The sequence below is a fragment of the Ipomoea nil genome, unplaced genomic scaffold (genome assembly GCF_001879475.1).
Source record: "Ipomoea nil cultivar Tokyo-kokei standard unplaced genomic scaffold, Asagao_1.1 scaffold0519, whole genome shotgun sequence".
Classification (NCBI taxonomy): domain Eukaryota; kingdom Viridiplantae; phylum Streptophyta; class Magnoliopsida; order Solanales; family Convolvulaceae; genus Ipomoea; species Ipomoea nil.
In genome coordinates this window covers 852,237-870,660 of record NW_017616947.1, presented here as the reverse complement: position 1 = coordinate 870,660, position 18,424 = coordinate 852,237, and the positions used below count along the sequence as shown (strand labels likewise).

Genomic DNA, 18,424 nt, shown 5'->3' with positions numbered 1-18,424 from the left:
GCGCGTCCTGATAAGTGGGGGGTGTTATGGTAATTGTAGTGGTCATTTATATCGGCCGCTTCTCAGAATACACCAACAGTGTTAACAAAAGACACCAATAGTGTTAGGAAAAAGCACCACAATGAAATGCACAAATACACCAAAAAACACACAACACACTCAAAAAATACACCATATAACTCACCACCCCAATGGTGTATTTCTGAACACTGTGTGGTGCTTTTATTCATACCTAATGGTGTGTTCTGGTGATGCATATCTAATTTGTGACATGTTTTTTTGGTGTGCATTTTCTAACATGGATGGTGTATATTTGTATAACTATTAGTGCACTCGCACTGACCGCATGGGAAGGCGCGGGCGCACCTAAACTTGGCACCAACACGAATCCTCAAATACACCACAGTAAGGTTAATAATGCACTAATAACGAACATAAAACACACAACACTATGATTTGATCTATTCAGGTGCCCAATGACGACTTTAACCTTGCAGTTCGCGTAGTGTGAGAACGTGCGCGAAAATATCGGAAAAGCCTGGATGAATGTGATTCATTGAATTTATCTAATCTAATGGCCTACATTTAACCGCACCGCCGCACCTAAGCGCACTGCCGCACTTGAACCTTCCTCTATATATATATATATATATATATATATTGTACTAACAATCTCCCCCTTTTGGCATATGTTAATCAAACACCCATACAACGAGTTCTCCCCTCAATTTGTAAACATTCTCCCCCTTAATTTATACACTGTCCCTCTTAATATCATCTGTCTCCCCCTCAATTCATATCATATTCCCTCAATTCGTAAACATTCTCCCGCTCAATTTATGCATAGATGTACAGCAATTTCTCCCCCTTAATTTATACATTGTCCCTCTTAATATCATCTGTCTCCCCCTCAATTCATATCATATTCCCTCAATTCATATCACTCCCTCAATTCATATCATATTTCTCCCCCTTTTGATGAACATTAGCCAAAGGTAACATAACCATAGCAGCATGTATTGAACAATGCAATAAACTTCAACTAAGAGCATGCAATTGATAAGACGTAGATAGAATCTGAAACAGGAGATGCTCATAGTGGGAGTATATGAGAGGTGTATCAACACTGGAAAGCTTTCACACCAGACTCTTCTCAGGTCCTTGTGAATCCATAGTAAGTACCGGGTAGCCCTCTTCCAGGTAATCAGTGGAGAGGTTCATAATGGGAGTATAGGAGAGGTATATCAACGCTGGACAGCTTTCACACCGGACTATTCTCAGGTCCTTGTGGAGCCTTAGTAAGTACCAGGTAGCCCTCTTCCAGGTGAGTAGCTTGTGAAACATCGAAGACTAGAAAGCTTTCACTCCGGGCCGTTCTAGGGTTCAGTATAACCGTAGTAGACACCGGGCAGCTCTCTTCTAGCTTATGAAGCGTAGTACACTAGACAGCTTTCACTCCGGGTTGTTTTAGGTTTCTATAGAACCGAAGCAAACACCGGGTAGCCCTCTTCTAGGTAAATAGGATTAGCATGCATGGGTTCAAAAATGACATATACAGCTCAAGTGTATTGTGTTTTCGGAGTGGAAAACCAAGAACACATGCTATTATGAGTAGAATTTGTAGTGGGAAATGAGCAACAAGCTCTTGAATCAGGTTTAGAGTGGGGCTAACAAGATAGACTATCCATAAACTATCAATAGTATGCTCTAGAGGAAATACTTGCAAATTGAACAACACTACTACTGAAAGTTAAACATTACCAGTGATCTCAATAGAACTGATTTGATGAAGAGCTCGTGGATCCAGAAGAAGTATCATCATTACACACAGGGTTGTGCCCATCACTATTTTCAGTACCAAAACCCTTCAGTTTTAACAGAAGACTTCGGGCGTGAACCTCCCGATCAACCAATTCCTTTCGCTGATGAGAAAGCAGACATAGCTCCTTTTCTAGGAACTTAATAGCCAATTCTGTAGCATTTGCATTTGACGAGGGACTCACATGATCAAAAAACTCTGGCACGCCTGGGTCAGCAAAATGTGATCTCGTGAGAAGGCGATCAACCATTATGAGTGATCACTCGGCTTCAGAAAGCTCAGATTGTCTCTTTTTAAAGTCCTGCATCACTAGTAAGCCATAACAAAATGACGTTTTCATTAAAGAAAAACCTTTTTTTTTTAAATAGACAAACAAACAAAAATAGAATCTTGTTAGAAATAAAATCCTAAGCTAGTTTTTTTTTTTTAATTGAAAAAAAAAAAACTGGAAAAGAAATTAAGCAACAATTTTTTTTTTATTTTTTTTTTTGAAATAAATCATTTCGTTGTCAAGCAAGATTGCTTGGGTCGCCACACTTGTCGCGGTAGGTTTTGCCTGCATTGCCTCCAAACATGTCCTTTTAGGTTACACCTGAAACACATCTTGTGAAAGAACCTGTTCGTGTACCTTGGGACGGCAATGCTTCGTCTTTGCATCTTTCCTGACATCCATGCTTGTTGTTGATTTCCTTGCCCACTTGTGAAGCCTAGACCTGCTTTGTTATGATTATTTACTCCTGACTGGAGAATTTCATTTAGATTTTTGGTGCCTGTATTTAACATTCTCACACGTTTCTTGAGATTTTCCAATTCACTTTGCAAGTATTTTTCATTTGACAATCTAGTAACCACGTCAGCCTCGAGGTTTTCTACCGTGACTTTTAGACCAGAGTTTTCTAATTCTAAGGATTCACCATTTTTAATTAATATGAGATTCAACTTACTTACCTTACACAAGTTCTTGTACATATCTCCATATGCTTCAGCTAGGTCAATATCTTCATCGTCAGTCTGCATATCTTCATTTGCCTCATGTGTAAGGTCGATATCCTCATCGTCAGTCTGTATCTCTTCAGCTGCCTCATGTGTTTCTGGTGTCGTAGGTTGTATCTGATTTGAGTCCCACCTTACCTTCTTCCACAACTTCTTCTGTAATTTTGAAGAACTTCTCATAGTTTGCACGTTCTTCCACATCATCGGGGTGGCACATGTAGCCATGGAATGCAACAAAATTGCTTGTTTGTTGTTCTACATATTCATCATTATCAGAATCTTCAAAATCACTCCATGTAAGTGTGTAAGATTTCTTGTCTTTGTTGTTTCCACAGTCCGCTGCAATGTGTCCATAGCCTCCACATTCATAGCATTGAACGCCCTTGAGCTTAAAATCTTGATTTGGACCTTTTTGCTTCTAAATATTCCCAGTTCCACCCCCTTTGCTAGTTGTTTTCATCCTTCCGTGCCCATTTGCTTTCTTCAGCATTTTGCCAAATTTCTTTGACAACAAGGCCATGACCTCGTTCATTTCTATATCTGAGTCAACTCCTGTAGGTACCGTAGCGCCGAATGCAACTCCTTTGTTGTCCTTGTTCAGGTACTTGTCTTCCTCTTCCATTTCTAACTCAAAAGTCTGCAAATTTCCCATTAGAGCATCTAAAGTTAGAGTTTTTAGATCTGCAGATTGCTTGATAGCAACAGCTTGCATCTTGAACTTCGGAGGCAGTGATCTCAGAACTTTGCGAACTAGTTTCTCTTCTTCAAATGGTTCACCCAAGTTCCGTGCGCTATTTGCAAGGTTCTTTATCCTTGCACTGAACTCAGAGACTGACTTCAGTTTCTTCCATCCTTAGACTCTCATACTTGGTCATGAGTAATTTCAACTTTGAGACTTTGACAGATCCTGTTCCTTCATAGTGAGTCATAAGTGCATCCCAGGCAACTTTTGCAATATCCGTGGCTGAAATCAACTGGAATTGACCTTCTCCAAGAGCACTATGAATCTCATTCATAGCTCTATTGTTCGCTGATGATTTCTTCTTCTCCTCTGCTGTCCACTGGTTTAGTGATTTTTTCTTCTCTTCGTTTTGGACCATCATCGTGGGTGGAGTCCAAGCATTTTCTACGGCATCCCAACATTCTTCATCCAAGGATTTGATAAAGGCTTTCATCCTAGCCTTCTAATAAGCATAGTTGCTTACTCCTTTCAACAATGATGGTCTTGTAATTGAGGCACCCTCTTCCATTCTGCAAAACAATACTCGAGTATCCCTAGGATCTCGCTAGCAAATTAAGCGACACTGCTCTGATACCAATTGAAAATATGTAATGCAGATATGTATCACAATATGTAAAAATAAATGAAGCGCCAAAATAAGTACACATCTGAATTTTTTTAACGCAGTTAGAGAACACCTCATAATCTGCGGGGCCACGCCCAAAACTTTATCACTCAAGATCAACCCGCGGTTTTTACAATTACAGGTTCAATGAATTACAAAACTAGGTCTACCACCTATTTAAACATTAACCTCGTAAAACAACTCTATGAAAAAGTATACAATACAGTTTGAACTAATTCTACCAATTAAACAAACTGTAACCAACCTGGATTTTAACTCAACTTGTACTGAATAATGGGAGCTAAATTCTCCAGATAGTACACTAATCCTTTCCCGTCTAAAATTTCCTTGTAGTGTCTTCTGACTAATCAATTGTAACACCTTCCAAATTTGTATTGTCTTTTTATGTTTTTGGAAACTTCATTTGTGTTCATTACAGGAATCCCCATTTATAGTAAATGTCCCCATGAGATTAGGGAATTTGATTTCCTACATTCATGTTTTCTTCATCCACGTGTATCACTCATGCATATACACATTCCACCACTCGCATGCATTTACCATTTCTTGTTTACTCATTCACTCATGCATACAATTTCCACAACTCACGCATGCATTTATATTTCTTGTTCACCAATTTGCACTCATGCATTAACATGTGCCAATACATATAATATATTAGTATGTAACATACAAATAATTCATAATATGCTTAATAAAACAATCATTTATGAAAAAAAAAAAAAAAAAAAAGTTCACCATCATTATTTTAATGCATGTTTTGGGTAAAGTTCTACAAATAACCACAAAAGAAATAAATTAATTTCAGTTGCCTACGAATTCAAAAGTCAAGAAAATTAATAAACATCTGATATGGAGAATCAAATTTAGAACATACATTTTATCCAACTTGATTTTAACGAAAGAGAGGTTGAAATATTTATGGATAAATTTTCAATTCTTTCATGTCATCATGACAAATTGCAGGTGTTTATATTGTTGTTTCATTAATAATTTAATATTCTATCATTATAATTTCAATTATGTTTACACCACTTGAGTCGCTCCGCTAGACACATTCCGATGCAGTGCGTCGCCGTCCGGCGGCGAGCCATGCAATGTCGAATCATACGTTTCTCCGTCGCCCCACAGAGCATAAGCTTCCTCCCCATGTACGGCATCGTCGCCGATCTTTAGTTGTTCTTCCGACATCCTCAAAGGCACTACCAATCCTGTCACGGGAATACAATTTTATATATATGGCCGGCGACATTTACAATGATAAACATAATTCGAGAAAATTTTACAAAGTTTATACTTAATTTGCAATTGTTATTGTGTGGAACATATTTTGTATATTGTAAAATAATGTACATTCAGTACAAAAATAATGTATTTTTTATATATTAAAAATGTACATTGTATTCAGGTGATGTACATTATTTGTGTACTGAGTGTACATTATATTATATAATGTACATTTAGTACAAAAATAATGTACATTTAATATATTAAAAATGCACTTTTTTGTTATGATTCATACGACACTGTGTGGACCAATTTGCCCCTAATTTGATCCCTCGAATATTATGATTTCACCACTTTAGTTCTCGACTTCCAAACTTGTTCAATTTCACCCACAACTATGCAATTGTTAACTAAAATGGTCTTAATTCGTGTCTCTTTTGGTTTGGACCAAAGATTATTTTAGGTAAAAATTGCATAATTGGAGATGAAATTGAGCAAGTTTGGAAGTCTATGAACAAAGTGGTGAAATTTTAATAGTCGAAAGACCAAACTGAGTATTAACTTTTAACCACATTTGGTCTTGACTATTAAAATTTTCTAATTAGGTGCATGACTATGTAATTTGTATCCCATTTAGTTTTGCCAGCTAATTTCTCGATCAACTATTGGTGGAAGTGCTCCTTCCGGGGAAGCACTGCATTTGATTTTTTTGAAAGGAGCACTTCCACCAGTAATAATTCATCATAAAATTAGATGACAGGATCAAATTTAATACAAATTACATAGTCATGCACTTAATTAGAAAATATTAATTGTTAAAAGATCAAATGTGATTCATGTATAATAGATCAAAATTAAAATTTATTCACATAAAGTTTAACCATTATTTGTATACCGATAACTCGACAGATGATGGACGTGACTACAACGTTCCACCCGATGATGAAGCCGGCGCCGACGATTTGTTTTAGGAACTGGATGCCACCGGAGCCACCGTAGATGCCACCCCTGGTGTTGGTGACCGGCAAAAAGAGGTTGCAAAGGACGGGCTCGGCGAAGACGCCGGTGAGAATGCCGCCGAGGAAGCCGGCTACTGCGTGGGTATGAAAGACGGCGAGGGTGTCGTCGATTTTCTGGAGCAAAGAGCACCTCTTGTGGATAATCATCATCGTGAACCATGGAACGCTTCCTGAGAGAATCCCCATGATTATGGCCGACCATCCTTGCACCAAACCTGTTCAATTCAAACAATTACAACATCAATATAATTATTGATAGTATTTTTTTAGTGACAAAAAGGATAAATCCTGTTTTGCAATCTTGTAGAGAACCACAAGTTGGTAACTAAGCTAGTTGCTTATAGCACTCAAACAAAAAGTTCATTAGGCCGCTTTTATTGGGAATGAACTTGTAACTTTATAGTTATCAAGTCAAATATTTGACCTGACTATGATGAGAGCCGTCATAACGGACTTTGCCGGTCTGGTCGGCCCACTCCCTACGGCAAATTATTGTGTGGACCATGGTCCACACAATGTTATGTGCACCATAACAAAAAGTACATTTTTAATGTACATTATTTTTGTATTGTATGTATATTATATAATATAATGTACACTCAATAAAAAAAATAATGTACAAACAATATACATTATTTTTGTACTGAATGTACACTATTTTACCGTATACAAAATATGATCTATGCAACTTGGATAGACCATGGTCCACACAATAATAATTGCGCCCCCTACTTAGGTAGGGGGTGAATTTCGAAAATAGAAGCTCGCCAAAGACCAAGCTTTTTTTGCCCAGGCTAGCCAGCCCGCCAAAGTGCCCCATTAATATATATATATATATATATATATATATATATATATATATATATATATATATATATATATATAATGTTTAAGGCTAAAGTGTCATCCCGCACCATGAACTATATTGGATTATCCATGCCGCACCTTGAACTTTCATAAGGTATATTTAGATCCACGTACCATTAATTTTTGTTCATCTAGCATTTTTTACAGGTTTTTCGGTTACCATTATGACATGGCACCGTAATATGCTGATGTGGAACTTATTTCATGTTTTAGTGGGCCCTAAATCCCTAAATTAATCAATGTAGCTTATCCTTGCACTACTCTTCTCTATTCTTTATTGAGATAGCATTCAATACCGTAAAACCATCGATGATGCCGACTCCTGTTAGTTCATGTCTGGTGGTCCTTTCTCATCATATCGCCAACTGTCATGCTGTACGCCATGGCTACGGAGAATTTTCCAGACGCTTCCTTGCTCCAGTAGAGTTCATCATCATCGTTGCTTTGGTCTTGAACGCTCCAGTTAGCGAGATTGGTCAGGTGGTGTTGCAGCAACAAGCCAGTGAGACGATTCCAGTCCCAGTCGCATCCTTGAGTCAAATAGTCAGCCACCTTCCTCTCTCTTTCTTCTTCTAGGAGGACGCCTATCGTACATGTGCTGAGAATGTCCCCATGTAACCAACGGTCCTCCCAGAATCTAGTGTTTCTTCCAGAGCAGATAACCTTATGAGTTCCAGCTTTGACTGGGATGGTGTGTGGAAGCTGAAAATCCCTAATAGAATATGTATTTTCCTTTGCAGGCTGCTCAAACATGGAAAGATCATGACCAGCATGGAAAGGAAGAGAGGTTTAACCGCATGTAGTGACTGTGATGCTTGCGTGGGAACATAAGAGGATCTTGATCACTTGTTTAGAAGATGTCACTGTGCTCGGGATGTTTGGGCGACATTCATTCCCCTGAATGAAAGACGGCGAATTGATAACTGTAGTTTCAAAGTGTGGTTGGAAGACAACATCAAGGGAGTCCGCAGCAACGGAGTCCATGACTGGTGCGTGGTGTTTGCAGTGGCAATTTAGTGGCTGTGAAAGTGGTGCAACTTGGCTATTTTCTAGCAGGATGAGTGCCCATGTGTCCGGAAGAGTGACTATATAATCCAACAAGCAAAAGAGATTGAAAGGGCGTTCATTAAAGCAAAGTGCCCAGGCGCCGCCAACTCAAGCAATACCCAGAACGACTATATCTGGAAACCTGCCCAGGCTGGATGGGTCTCGGTCAGCACGGATGCCTCCTTTGCGAACAACGACGAACTTGATGGGTATGGAGGTGTGATGAGGGACCACGATGGCTGGCTTTAGTTGAATGACGAAAGTGAATACTGTGACTGAAGGTGAGGTTGGCGCAATACTGGCTGCACTGCAATGGGCTTGGGCGACTGATCAGAGGCAAGTCTTGATTCAGAGCGACTCGCTTGAAGCGGTAGACTAGATCAACAATGGCATCTCACTTCTTGGTCCTATTCGTGAAGCAGTTAATTAGAGAATGCAGGGATTGGATAAACAGAGATGGGAGAGTGACTATCATGTTTACACCTCGAGAAACTAACAAGGTGGCAGATGCTCTTGCCAAGATTGTGTGGTGTACTTCGGCCAGAGTTGCTGTATTGAACTAATCGTTACTGTTTTCCGATGGTTTTGCCGTATTGAAAATTACCGTAAGAAAGAACAGAGAAGAGTGGTGCAAGGATAAGCTACATGGATTAATTTAGGGATTTAGAGCCCACTAGAACATGAAAGAAGTTCCACATCTGCATATTACCGGTGCCATGTCATCATGGTAACCGGAAAACCTGTAAAAAATGCTAGATGAACAAAAATTAATGGAACGTGGATCTAAATATACCTTATGAAAGTTCAAGGTGCGGCATGAACAATCCAATATAGTTCATGGTGCGGGATGACACTTTAGCCTATGTTTGATGAACTTAAGAAGTACTATTTAATATTTTATAATTTTAGACTATGACATTTAGAATTATTGTTTAATGTTTTAATATTTAAATTAGTACTTATGTAATACGTTATTTGAACTATTTTTATAGTATACAAATGGTAAAACTTAACAAAGCAACAAACTAACAATTTTTTTTTTTTTTTTGAAACAAACAAACTAACAACTTAAGAACAAGGAAAAAAAAAAAGTTGGGTGGCGGGGGATCACCTAGCCCCTGGGCCAGCAAAACCTAGGCCCGCCAAAAGAGTGGACTTTGTCGAGAGCGTTATGGCGTTATTACATTATGCACCCATGCCTTCCTCGTGTTGGACTTATGCTTTTCAAGCAGCGGTTTACCTAATAAATCGCATGCCTACTGCAATTCTTAATTATTCGTCACCATATGAGAAATTGTTTAATAAACACCCGAATTACCAAAAAATTCGCCCATTTAGGTGCTTGTGTTATTCATGGTTAAAACCATACTTTCCAGCCAAATTGAGTCCAAAGTCTCTGACATGTGTTTTCTTGGGGTATTCATTAAGTCAGTCTGCTTATAGGTGTTTAGAAATGTCCACTGGTCGGGTCTATGTGTCACGTCATGTTGAGTTTGTGCCAAATCAATTCCCGTTTGACACACTAGTTCGTCCTCCAATTCCCACTGTTGCACAATCACTCCCACCTGTGTGTTTGAGTTCGGGTATGCCTTTGCCTCCTGCTACTCCTCGTACTATAGGTACCAATACGCCACAACTATTACCGCCTAGTGCTGCCTGGTGTCTACCTAGAATGGTCTCGGTGTCAGAGTCTCCTACAACTACAACTCTGATTGCGGACCAACCGACGTTTGTCCTTGAAGTTGCGGTGGCTGCCTTGGGGTTACTGGCAACTACTTCGCTCGTTGGTGCGTGTCTGTCAGTTCGAACAAAGCTCTCTCCGCCTACTTCAGAGTCCCAGCATCCGCAGTTCCGAGTGGAGGTCCCTCGCTGGCTAGTTCAGAAATTTCGATGCGTGCTCCAGACCTTCCGTTGGCTGAGTTTCTTCCAGAACAACAGGTGCCTAGGCAGATGGTTGAGTCGGCGTTGGCAGCGGGTTCGGTGCAGTTGGCATCGGCGACAACTTTAGTGGAGTCAGCTGGGTCCATGCAGGCTGTGTCGATAGTTGGTGCCCAGTCTACTTTGGTTTCAACACACTCAGCAGAGCAAGTTGCTTCGGTAGTTCCGTTGTGTAGGTCTCACAGGCAGCGTCGTCCGAATCCCATGTATTTTGGTGATAAGTTCGTTAATCTGACGACTACCCATCCCGTTGCTTCGTCTGTTGAACCACGCACTGTGGAACAAGCACTGAAGAGTGATTTGTGATGGGTTTCTATGGCGAATTAGTTTAACGCATTGGTGAAGAACTCCACCTGGGAGTTAGTGCCCCGGGTTAATCGTAACGTGGTTGGCTGTAAGTGGGTTTTCAGGGTGAAGCGTAGGCCTGATGGTTCGGTGGACAAGTTTAAGGCCTTGATGGTTGCCAAAGGTTTTCTATAGGAATCGGAATGAGACTATTTTGAGACTTTTAGTCCGATGGTAAAACCGGTCAATGTTCGTGTCATTCTTAGCATTGCATTATCACAAGGTTGGGCATTGCGTCAATTGGATGTCAACAATGTTTTTCTGAATGGCACGTTGTATGAGGAAGTCTATATGGTGAGGCGGCAGGTTTTGTTGATGAGGAGAAGCCTGGTCATGTCTGTCAGTTGAGAAAGGCGATATATGGGTTAAAGCAAGCCCCATGGGCTTGGTATCTTGAATTGTCTGATTTTCTTGTTTCTTCTGGCTTTAAGAAGTCTGTGGCGAACTCTTCCTTATTTATTTATTGTACCTATAATTTTACTTTATATTTGTTGGTGTATGTCGATGACATATTCGGTACAGGAAATAATGAGGCTTTCACTGCGGCCTTTGTCCGTCGTCTTGCGGAGCGGTTTTCCCTTAAAGATTTGAGGTCCTTGCACCATTTCTTAGGGGTTGAAGTGTTTTATACTGTGGATGTCTTGTTTTTGTTACAGAGTCAATATGTGGTTGACATTTTGGAATAGTTTAGCATGACGGGGGCGAAGCCGGTCTCGACTCTGATGTGTATTTCTGTTGATTTTGGTCTAAATGACCCGCCGTTTGATTCAACATCTTATCGTCGTGCTATTGGTCGCCTGTAATACCTGGCGATTACTCGACCTGATGTCTCATTTGTGGTGAATCACTTGGCGCAGTGCATGGCGTCGCGGACTGAGGGTCAATAGCAGTCTCTGAAGCGGATTCTGCGCTATTTGAAAGGTACACTGCAGTTTGGACTATATTTCCAGCGTGGTTGTCCACTTTCTCTTGTGGCTTATTCGGACTTGGATTGGGACGGTATTCATGACGGGGGGAGGTCTACCACGGCCTATTGTGTATTTTTTGGGTCTAATATTATCTCCTGGAAGTCTACGAAACAACGTTCGGTGTCTCGGTCTTTCACGGAAGTTGAATTCCGAGCACTTGCTAATTCCGCTGTTGAAGTTATGTGGGTCCAGAATTTGTTGCGTGAACTTGGGGTTCATTTGCGGTTCACTTTGTAGGTAACTGATTACTAGAGTGCCTCGTATGTGTGCAAAAACCCAATTTTTCACTCACGAATAAAGCACTTGGCGCTTGAGTATTTCTTTGTTCGTGAACAGGTTACTTCTGGCTCCCTGCGAGTCAGTTATGTTCGGTCGTCTGAGCAGGTTGTAGATCTCTTGACTAAACCACTTGCTCATCGGCTGTTCGTTGTGTTTCGGTTCAAGCTTGGGCTCGCTAGTGGCGCCTCAATCTTGCGGGGCATACTATGGCTTAGTCTAGCCTCTGTTATATTTGTTTTATTATATTAGCTTTATTGGCCTAGTCGTGTGGTTTAGGTGTACCTGTTTCCTACTTCCATGCTCTGTAGCTTATTTAATGCTTGTCCTTATGGTGAATGAATTACAGAAGTTCTTACTCTCACATAAATCACTATTGTGATTATCAAACCAGCATTGCTATATTATTGGTAGTATTCGAATTGTCTAATATACTCATCATGGTGAAGGATTATATGTCATACCAGCACCGGGGGTGATGCAGACTAGGCCAGTGATCATTCCCTGGACGGCGCCAATAACAGAGGGTTTCTCAAAGTAGATAACGTCAAGACAAGTCCAAACAAGGAGGCTGGTGGCGGCGCAAATGTTGGTGTTGAGGACGGCGAGGGAGGAATCGACGTTGGCGCTATAAGGATCGCCGCCGTTGAAGCCGGCCCACCCCATCCAGAGCAGCCCTGCCCCAGCCAACATCAGAAGTACATTATTTGGTGGAAACCTCTCCCTGTCCGCCTTGCTCCTTGGTCCTACCTAATAACACAAAGGAATATGAAACATGTTCATTAAGGAAATCGGATCCAACTCCAACTCATCATAACTTCTTATACAAAAATTATATTTTACTCAATTATTTTTTCTAGACAAATGTTTATAGTTTGTAAACTATAATTTTTTTAGGTGATGAAATGACCCCGCAACTACTACTGAGTAAATTCTACCTTGTGACAAGCGCCAACAAAAAATCACAACGATGAAAATCAACCTCGGTTGCGCAGACAAACTCAAACCAAAAGTTGTATATAATTTATAAGGGAAATTAAATTACATTTCTGGTCATTTAGTTAGACCTGAAAGGCTGTAACACACATGTAATCTCTTAGATATATGTGTATGTGGTCACCTTTAACCCTTAATTACACACACGAATGAGTAATTTTAGTCCCTTTAGAACTATTCCTGTCAATAATATGTCACTTAATATAGTGGCTGATGTGATATCTTAAAATTTTAAAATCACTACTTTATTACACATCATTTAAAGGTTAAAAGATGATCGTGGATATGCGACTCACATGACTGACTCTTGGCGGTGGATGGGTGACATCAATGGAATGTATGCGGTCAAACACGGGTATGGAATCTTAACGGTTGTGGCGGCTGAATCTGGTAACATTGGAGCCTTCAACTCGTGGGAGAAGTTATGGAAACTCCCAGTTTCGCCGAAGGTTCGCCATTTGCTGTGGCGATGTGTTCGGGGTATCTTGCCGGTCCACGAAAATCTCAAGGAGAAACACATATGGATAGGGGGAGGTTGCCCGCTTTGCGGTCAACATGCGGAGACCACTGAACATGTGTTGGGGGAATGTTGGTTTGCTAAACAAGTCTGGAGGGATGACGATGTGCTTCATGGCTTGTCCATACCTGCTTTCATTGAATCGAAATTGGCAGCTCATCTTCCGAAGGCAGCAGTTCGCATGGCAGGTATCATTTGGTTGCTTTGGACCGCTCGTAACGATAAAGTGTGGCATGGGAAGATGTGGACGACGGAGGAGTTTCGCATTCGCCTTACAAGTCTGATCAATACCTGGAACGAGTGCTACAAACGTTCTTCCGTTGGTAGGGTCGAGAATGTGAGTTGGGAAAGGCCTGCGCTTCAATGGGTGAAGTGTAACGTGGATGCCGCGCTTTTGGCTACGGGTGTGTCTTTTGGGGCGGCAATACGAGACCACGAGGGTCGATTTCTGGCAGCCAAGAGTGGTTGGTTAGTGTGTGATCGTGATCCCCTTATGGCGGAAGCATGTGCGGCCAGGGAGGCGCTTCTTTGGATTCGTGACCGGGGTCTGCATCGTGTGGTTCTGGAGTCGGATTGTTTAGTTTTTTGTAATGCTTTCAATTCCTGTAATTTAAATTTGTCGTATGTAGGTCTTGTTGTGAAGCAATGTTTACAAATTGCTAGTGACATTGGGGATGTTGTGGTCCGTCATGTCAAGAGATCAGCGAATCAGGTGGCCCACGTGTTAGCACGGGCGACTGGTTCTTCGTTTGACTCGAGGTCTTGGTCTGATGTACCTCCTGATTGTATTTCGAATCTTTTGATTTAGCAATGAAGTTTTCCTTTAGTTTCAAAAATTACACATCATTTAAAGGTTAAAAGATGATCGTGGATATACGTCACTAACGGTCTAACGCCTAAGTCTTACTATGTGTTTAACTGGATAAGCACAAATATAAATTTTCAATTTTATATTGGAATATTATTTTGAAGTTGTATCTCAAAACTCCATATATATTAAACTATTTAAATTGTCGTATACATAGAGTAAGTAATATGATTAACACAAAATGAGAGTGAAATGAAAATGATTACATATAAACCTTCAAAAGAGTAGCGACAACAAATGAAAATAACGTTATTTTTCAAATGATTTTTACACAAAATTTTAATTTAAATTAAACTTAAAATATTTAGTACCTTCAAAAGAGTAGCGACAACAAATGAAAATAACGTTATTTTTCAAATGATTTTTACATAAAATTTTAATTTAAATTAAACTTAAAATTTTTTTTTTTTTGAATGTTACTAGCTCTATTACATTGTAGTATCTGTTCATATACTTTCTCAATCTACTGAAACACAAAGAGCTAATAACGCCTCCATTGAGGCTCGAACTCACACCGTTCTAAATAGAAGTCCAACCCGGATACCATTGGACCACATAGTCCTGGTAAACTTAAAATATTTAGTTGAGTTAATTTCATTTTTTGTCATAAATTTACATGTGACATTTCACTAGTTCTTAGCGTATCCACAATAGAGATTTTGGTGTAATTTTTGAGGAGATTTTGCCTAAAGTGAAAGAGAGAGAATGGGGGGAGGGAAGGATTGAGAGCTTCCCAGGAGAACTTGATTTTTAGTTAATGAAGTGGGCCCCACTAAATATGAAAAAGGTACTCTATTGGTCGGGTGAGGCGTAACAATAACGCCCAGCTGGGCACGTTAATCTAGAGCTTTTTTTTTCAGATTTTGTTTTGTTTTTGTTTTTTTTTTCCTCTCCTTCCCATTTTCTTTTTCCTACTTGAATTCTAAGATCTTGTGCAAAAACTAGTACTATTGAGGATGCTTTTAGATAACGACATCCCGGGAAGTTCGACATTTCCCAACCTACTCTCCATTTCACGTATACTACGATTATATATATAGATCCCCAATCTAGTGAGAACGAGGTGTTAGGTGAGAATGTGTGGTCAAATTCACACCATTGATTAACCCTTAGATCACCCAAAATCAGGTGCCAACAAAAGACCACAAAGCTGAATGTTTGATTTTGCATGGCCATGACTAATTCGTGCAATTCATTATTTGCACAGTACACACAACTATACATATTGCACATGCAAATAACTAGACATATTGCATAATAAATATCAACTGTTAGATCACCCAAAATGAAGGGCCAACAAAAGACCACACGTTCTCACCTTTTATATATATATATATATATATATATATATATATATATAGAGAGAGAGAGAGAGAGAGAAAGAGAGCATGTTAACTCAATTTGTATAAAAGAAATTAAAATATCCTTATATTTAACATTATTAAAATATATTTATTCGCCACTAATAAAAAATGACCATAACACAATAATACTAGAACCAGCATCTATCAATTAAGACCAAAAATGAAATTAGTTTTCCAATTAAACTGGTAAAAAGTATACATACCCAGTAAGCAGCAGTGATACCGCCGATACCAGAGGAGAGATGGATGACATAGCCGCCTGAATAGTCAATAACACCCCAGTGGAAAAGGAAGCCGCCGCCCCATAGGCTGAACGCTCCGACAGTGTACGAAAACGTCAGCCACAATGGCACAAACATCATCCACGCCTTAATGTTCATCCGACCCAGCACCGACCCGCCAAGAATGATCACCGTGATGGCCGCAAACACGCACTGGAACCACACCATCGACGCCATGGGGTAGAGCGGCGTCGATGTCGGGGTCTCGACTGTGACGCCGTCGCTCAAGTAGTGGGTGGTGGCGGGGAGAGCGGCCTGCCTACAATAGTATACTGAATCACACCCCTAAATTTTGATATGGTGTAGTATGGTTTATGATATAATGAATATAATGATAGCTTGCCTGATGAGGAAGTTCTGGGCGAGAGCAGGGCCGGGCTTGGCCCAGAAAGGGAGGATTTTGTCGCCGAAGGACATCTTGTACGCCCACGTGACCCAGCAGATGACGACGGCGGCGAAAGCGTAGAGCGCCATGAAAGCGGAGTTAACGGCCCATTTCTTCTTGACGATGCTGCCGTAGAGGATGACGAGGCCCGGTACGCTCTGTAGGCCCACTAAGGTGGCGGAGATCATCTGCCATGCGTTGTCGCCTTTGTTTAGCCAGTCCGGCGCCGTCGACGTGTTGTTCTGGTACGCCAGAGGCACCACCGTCGCCGCCATGATTAATTAGCTGGTTATGAATTTCTTTGAGCTCAATACTGGGAACTCAGTTTAATTGCTTATATATTTATATAATGATTTTTCAATATTAAATAAAATGATAATGACAAGCTAAACTACCTATAAAATAAGTTACTTCATATATATATATATAGAGGCGGGTTCAGCTGCGGCAGTGTCTTACGGTGCGGTTATTTCTTACGGTGCAGCAACACCAATAGTTCACCAAATATGCACCATCAACGTTAGGAAATACACCACACAAAACAGAGGAAACAGAGCCCTGCATCACCAAACACACACCATTAGGTGTGAGTAAAAACACCATACACTGTTCGGAAATACACCATTGGGGGTGGTGAGTTATATGGTGTGTTTTTTTGAGTCTGTGGTGTATTTTATGATGTTTTATTACATTTCATTGGGGTGTGTTTTTATTACACTGTTGGTGCATATTGTTAACACTGTCGGTGTATTCTGGAATTTGACCGCACCGCCGACCCCGCCGCATATGAGCGCTCTTCTATATATATATATATATATATATATATATATATATATATATAAAAGACCGTCCCAGCACCCAGATTTACAAAACTGTCCTAGCACTCACCACCTCTGCTCCTCCTCCACCCTCTTCACAGCCTGAAGTTTGGCTTGTTCATCGTGGAGGCCGGCTAATGAAACATCAAAACAAAATTCCCTTACAGAGTTTATTTTGGCATTTGATTGTTACGTTGTTTGTTTAGGGCGGGCATAGTTGCGTGGGTACTGGGTATGTAGCATTTTCTTGAAGTCTTGCAGGCACGGTGCTTCAAAAATCAATGTGAAGCTTTAAAATTTCGAAAGTTTTTCGTTTAAAAAAAAATTGAATTTTTTTTTGGCTTTTAGTGTTTTGCCAATACAGCTCATGCTTAATTACCGCGCTAAATCACATGAAATTTCCAGGAACCTAAGGCGAGATTTAAAAAAAAAAAAAACAATATAATAATAATAAAAACAAACAAACAAACAAAATTGAAGCTTGATTGGAAAAGGCGTTGCATGGAATAATGGAATTTCTTTGCATCGGATGACTTATGTTTATTCAATCATTATTATATGGTTTCTTTTATACCACGTTTGGTTCACGGAATGAATTTTGAGGTAATAGGAATGCTATTCCATAAGGAATGGAATAGGCAAGGAATAGAATAGAATATGAATTGTATTCTATTGTTTGGTGCACGTAAGGAATAGACTTTTGGAATTATATTACAGTGTTTGGTTGATTTAAGGAATAGAAAAGAAATATGTTTTAAAAGACATAAATACCCTTATAAAAATATGTGATGGTGGCGATGGTGGTGGTGGTGGTGGCGGCGGTGGTGGTGGTGGTGGCGGTGGTGGTGGCGGCGGTGGTGGTGGTCGTGGCGGTGGTGGTGGCGATGGTGGTGGTGGCGGTGGTGGTGGTGGTGCTGGGGTGGTAGTGGTGGTTGTGGCGGTGGCAGTGGTGGTGGCGACGGTGGTGGTGGTGACAGTGACGGTGACGGTTGTGGCAGTGGTGGTGGGGGCGACGACGGTTGTGGCGGTGGCAGTGGTGGTGGCGACGGTGGTGGTGGTGACGGTGACGGTTGTGGCAGTGGTGGTGGGGGCGACGACGGTTGTGGCGGTGGTGTTGCTGGGTGGTGGTTCTGGTGGCGGTGGTGGTGGTGGCGGCGGCGGCGATGATGGTGGCGGTGGTGGTGCTGGGGTGGTAGTGGTGGTGGTGGGGGCGGCGATGGTTGTGGCGATGGTGGTGGTGGCGGCGATGGTGGTGGTGGTGGCGGCGGCGGCGGTGGTGGTGGTGGCGATGACGGTGGTGAAATAGGATAAATTTATATATAGGATAAA

The 18,424-nt window shown here is 40.8% G+C and overlaps 1 protein-coding gene across 1 annotated transcript; it reads right to left on the bottom strand.

Annotated features, from left to right (window-relative positions):
* Positions 1-5,072: 5,072 nt before the first annotated feature.
* LOC109174079 (ammonium transporter 3 member 1-like) lies at positions 5,073-16,569 on the bottom strand. The gene is made up of 5 exons (XM_019323370.1): positions 16,236-16,569; positions 15,815-16,151; positions 12,331-12,616; positions 6,302-6,640; positions 5,073-5,390 (listed from the first exon to the last, which is right to left on the bottom strand). The coding sequence occupies exons 1-5, from the start codon at positions 16,550-16,552 to the stop codon at positions 5,206-5,208; spliced, it is 1,464 nt and encodes a 487-aa protein (XP_019178915.1). The 5' UTR covers positions 16,553-16,569; the 3' UTR covers positions 5,073-5,205.
* Between the last annotated feature and the right edge of the window lie 1,855 nt (positions 16,570-18,424).

Coding starts and splice junctions, on each gene's coding strand:
- LOC109174079 (XM_019323370.1), bottom strand. CDS start 16,552: ATGGCGGCGACGGTGGTGCCTCTGGCGTACCAGAACAACACGTCGACG. Junction 12,617..15,814: donor GTATCACTGCTGCTTACTGG/GTATGTATACTT, acceptor TTGTGTTATTAG/GTAGGACCAAGGAGCAAGGC. Junction 5,391..6,301: donor CATCATCTGTCGAGTTATCG/GTATACAAATAA, acceptor TTCCCGTGACAG/GATTGGTAGTGCCTTTGAGG.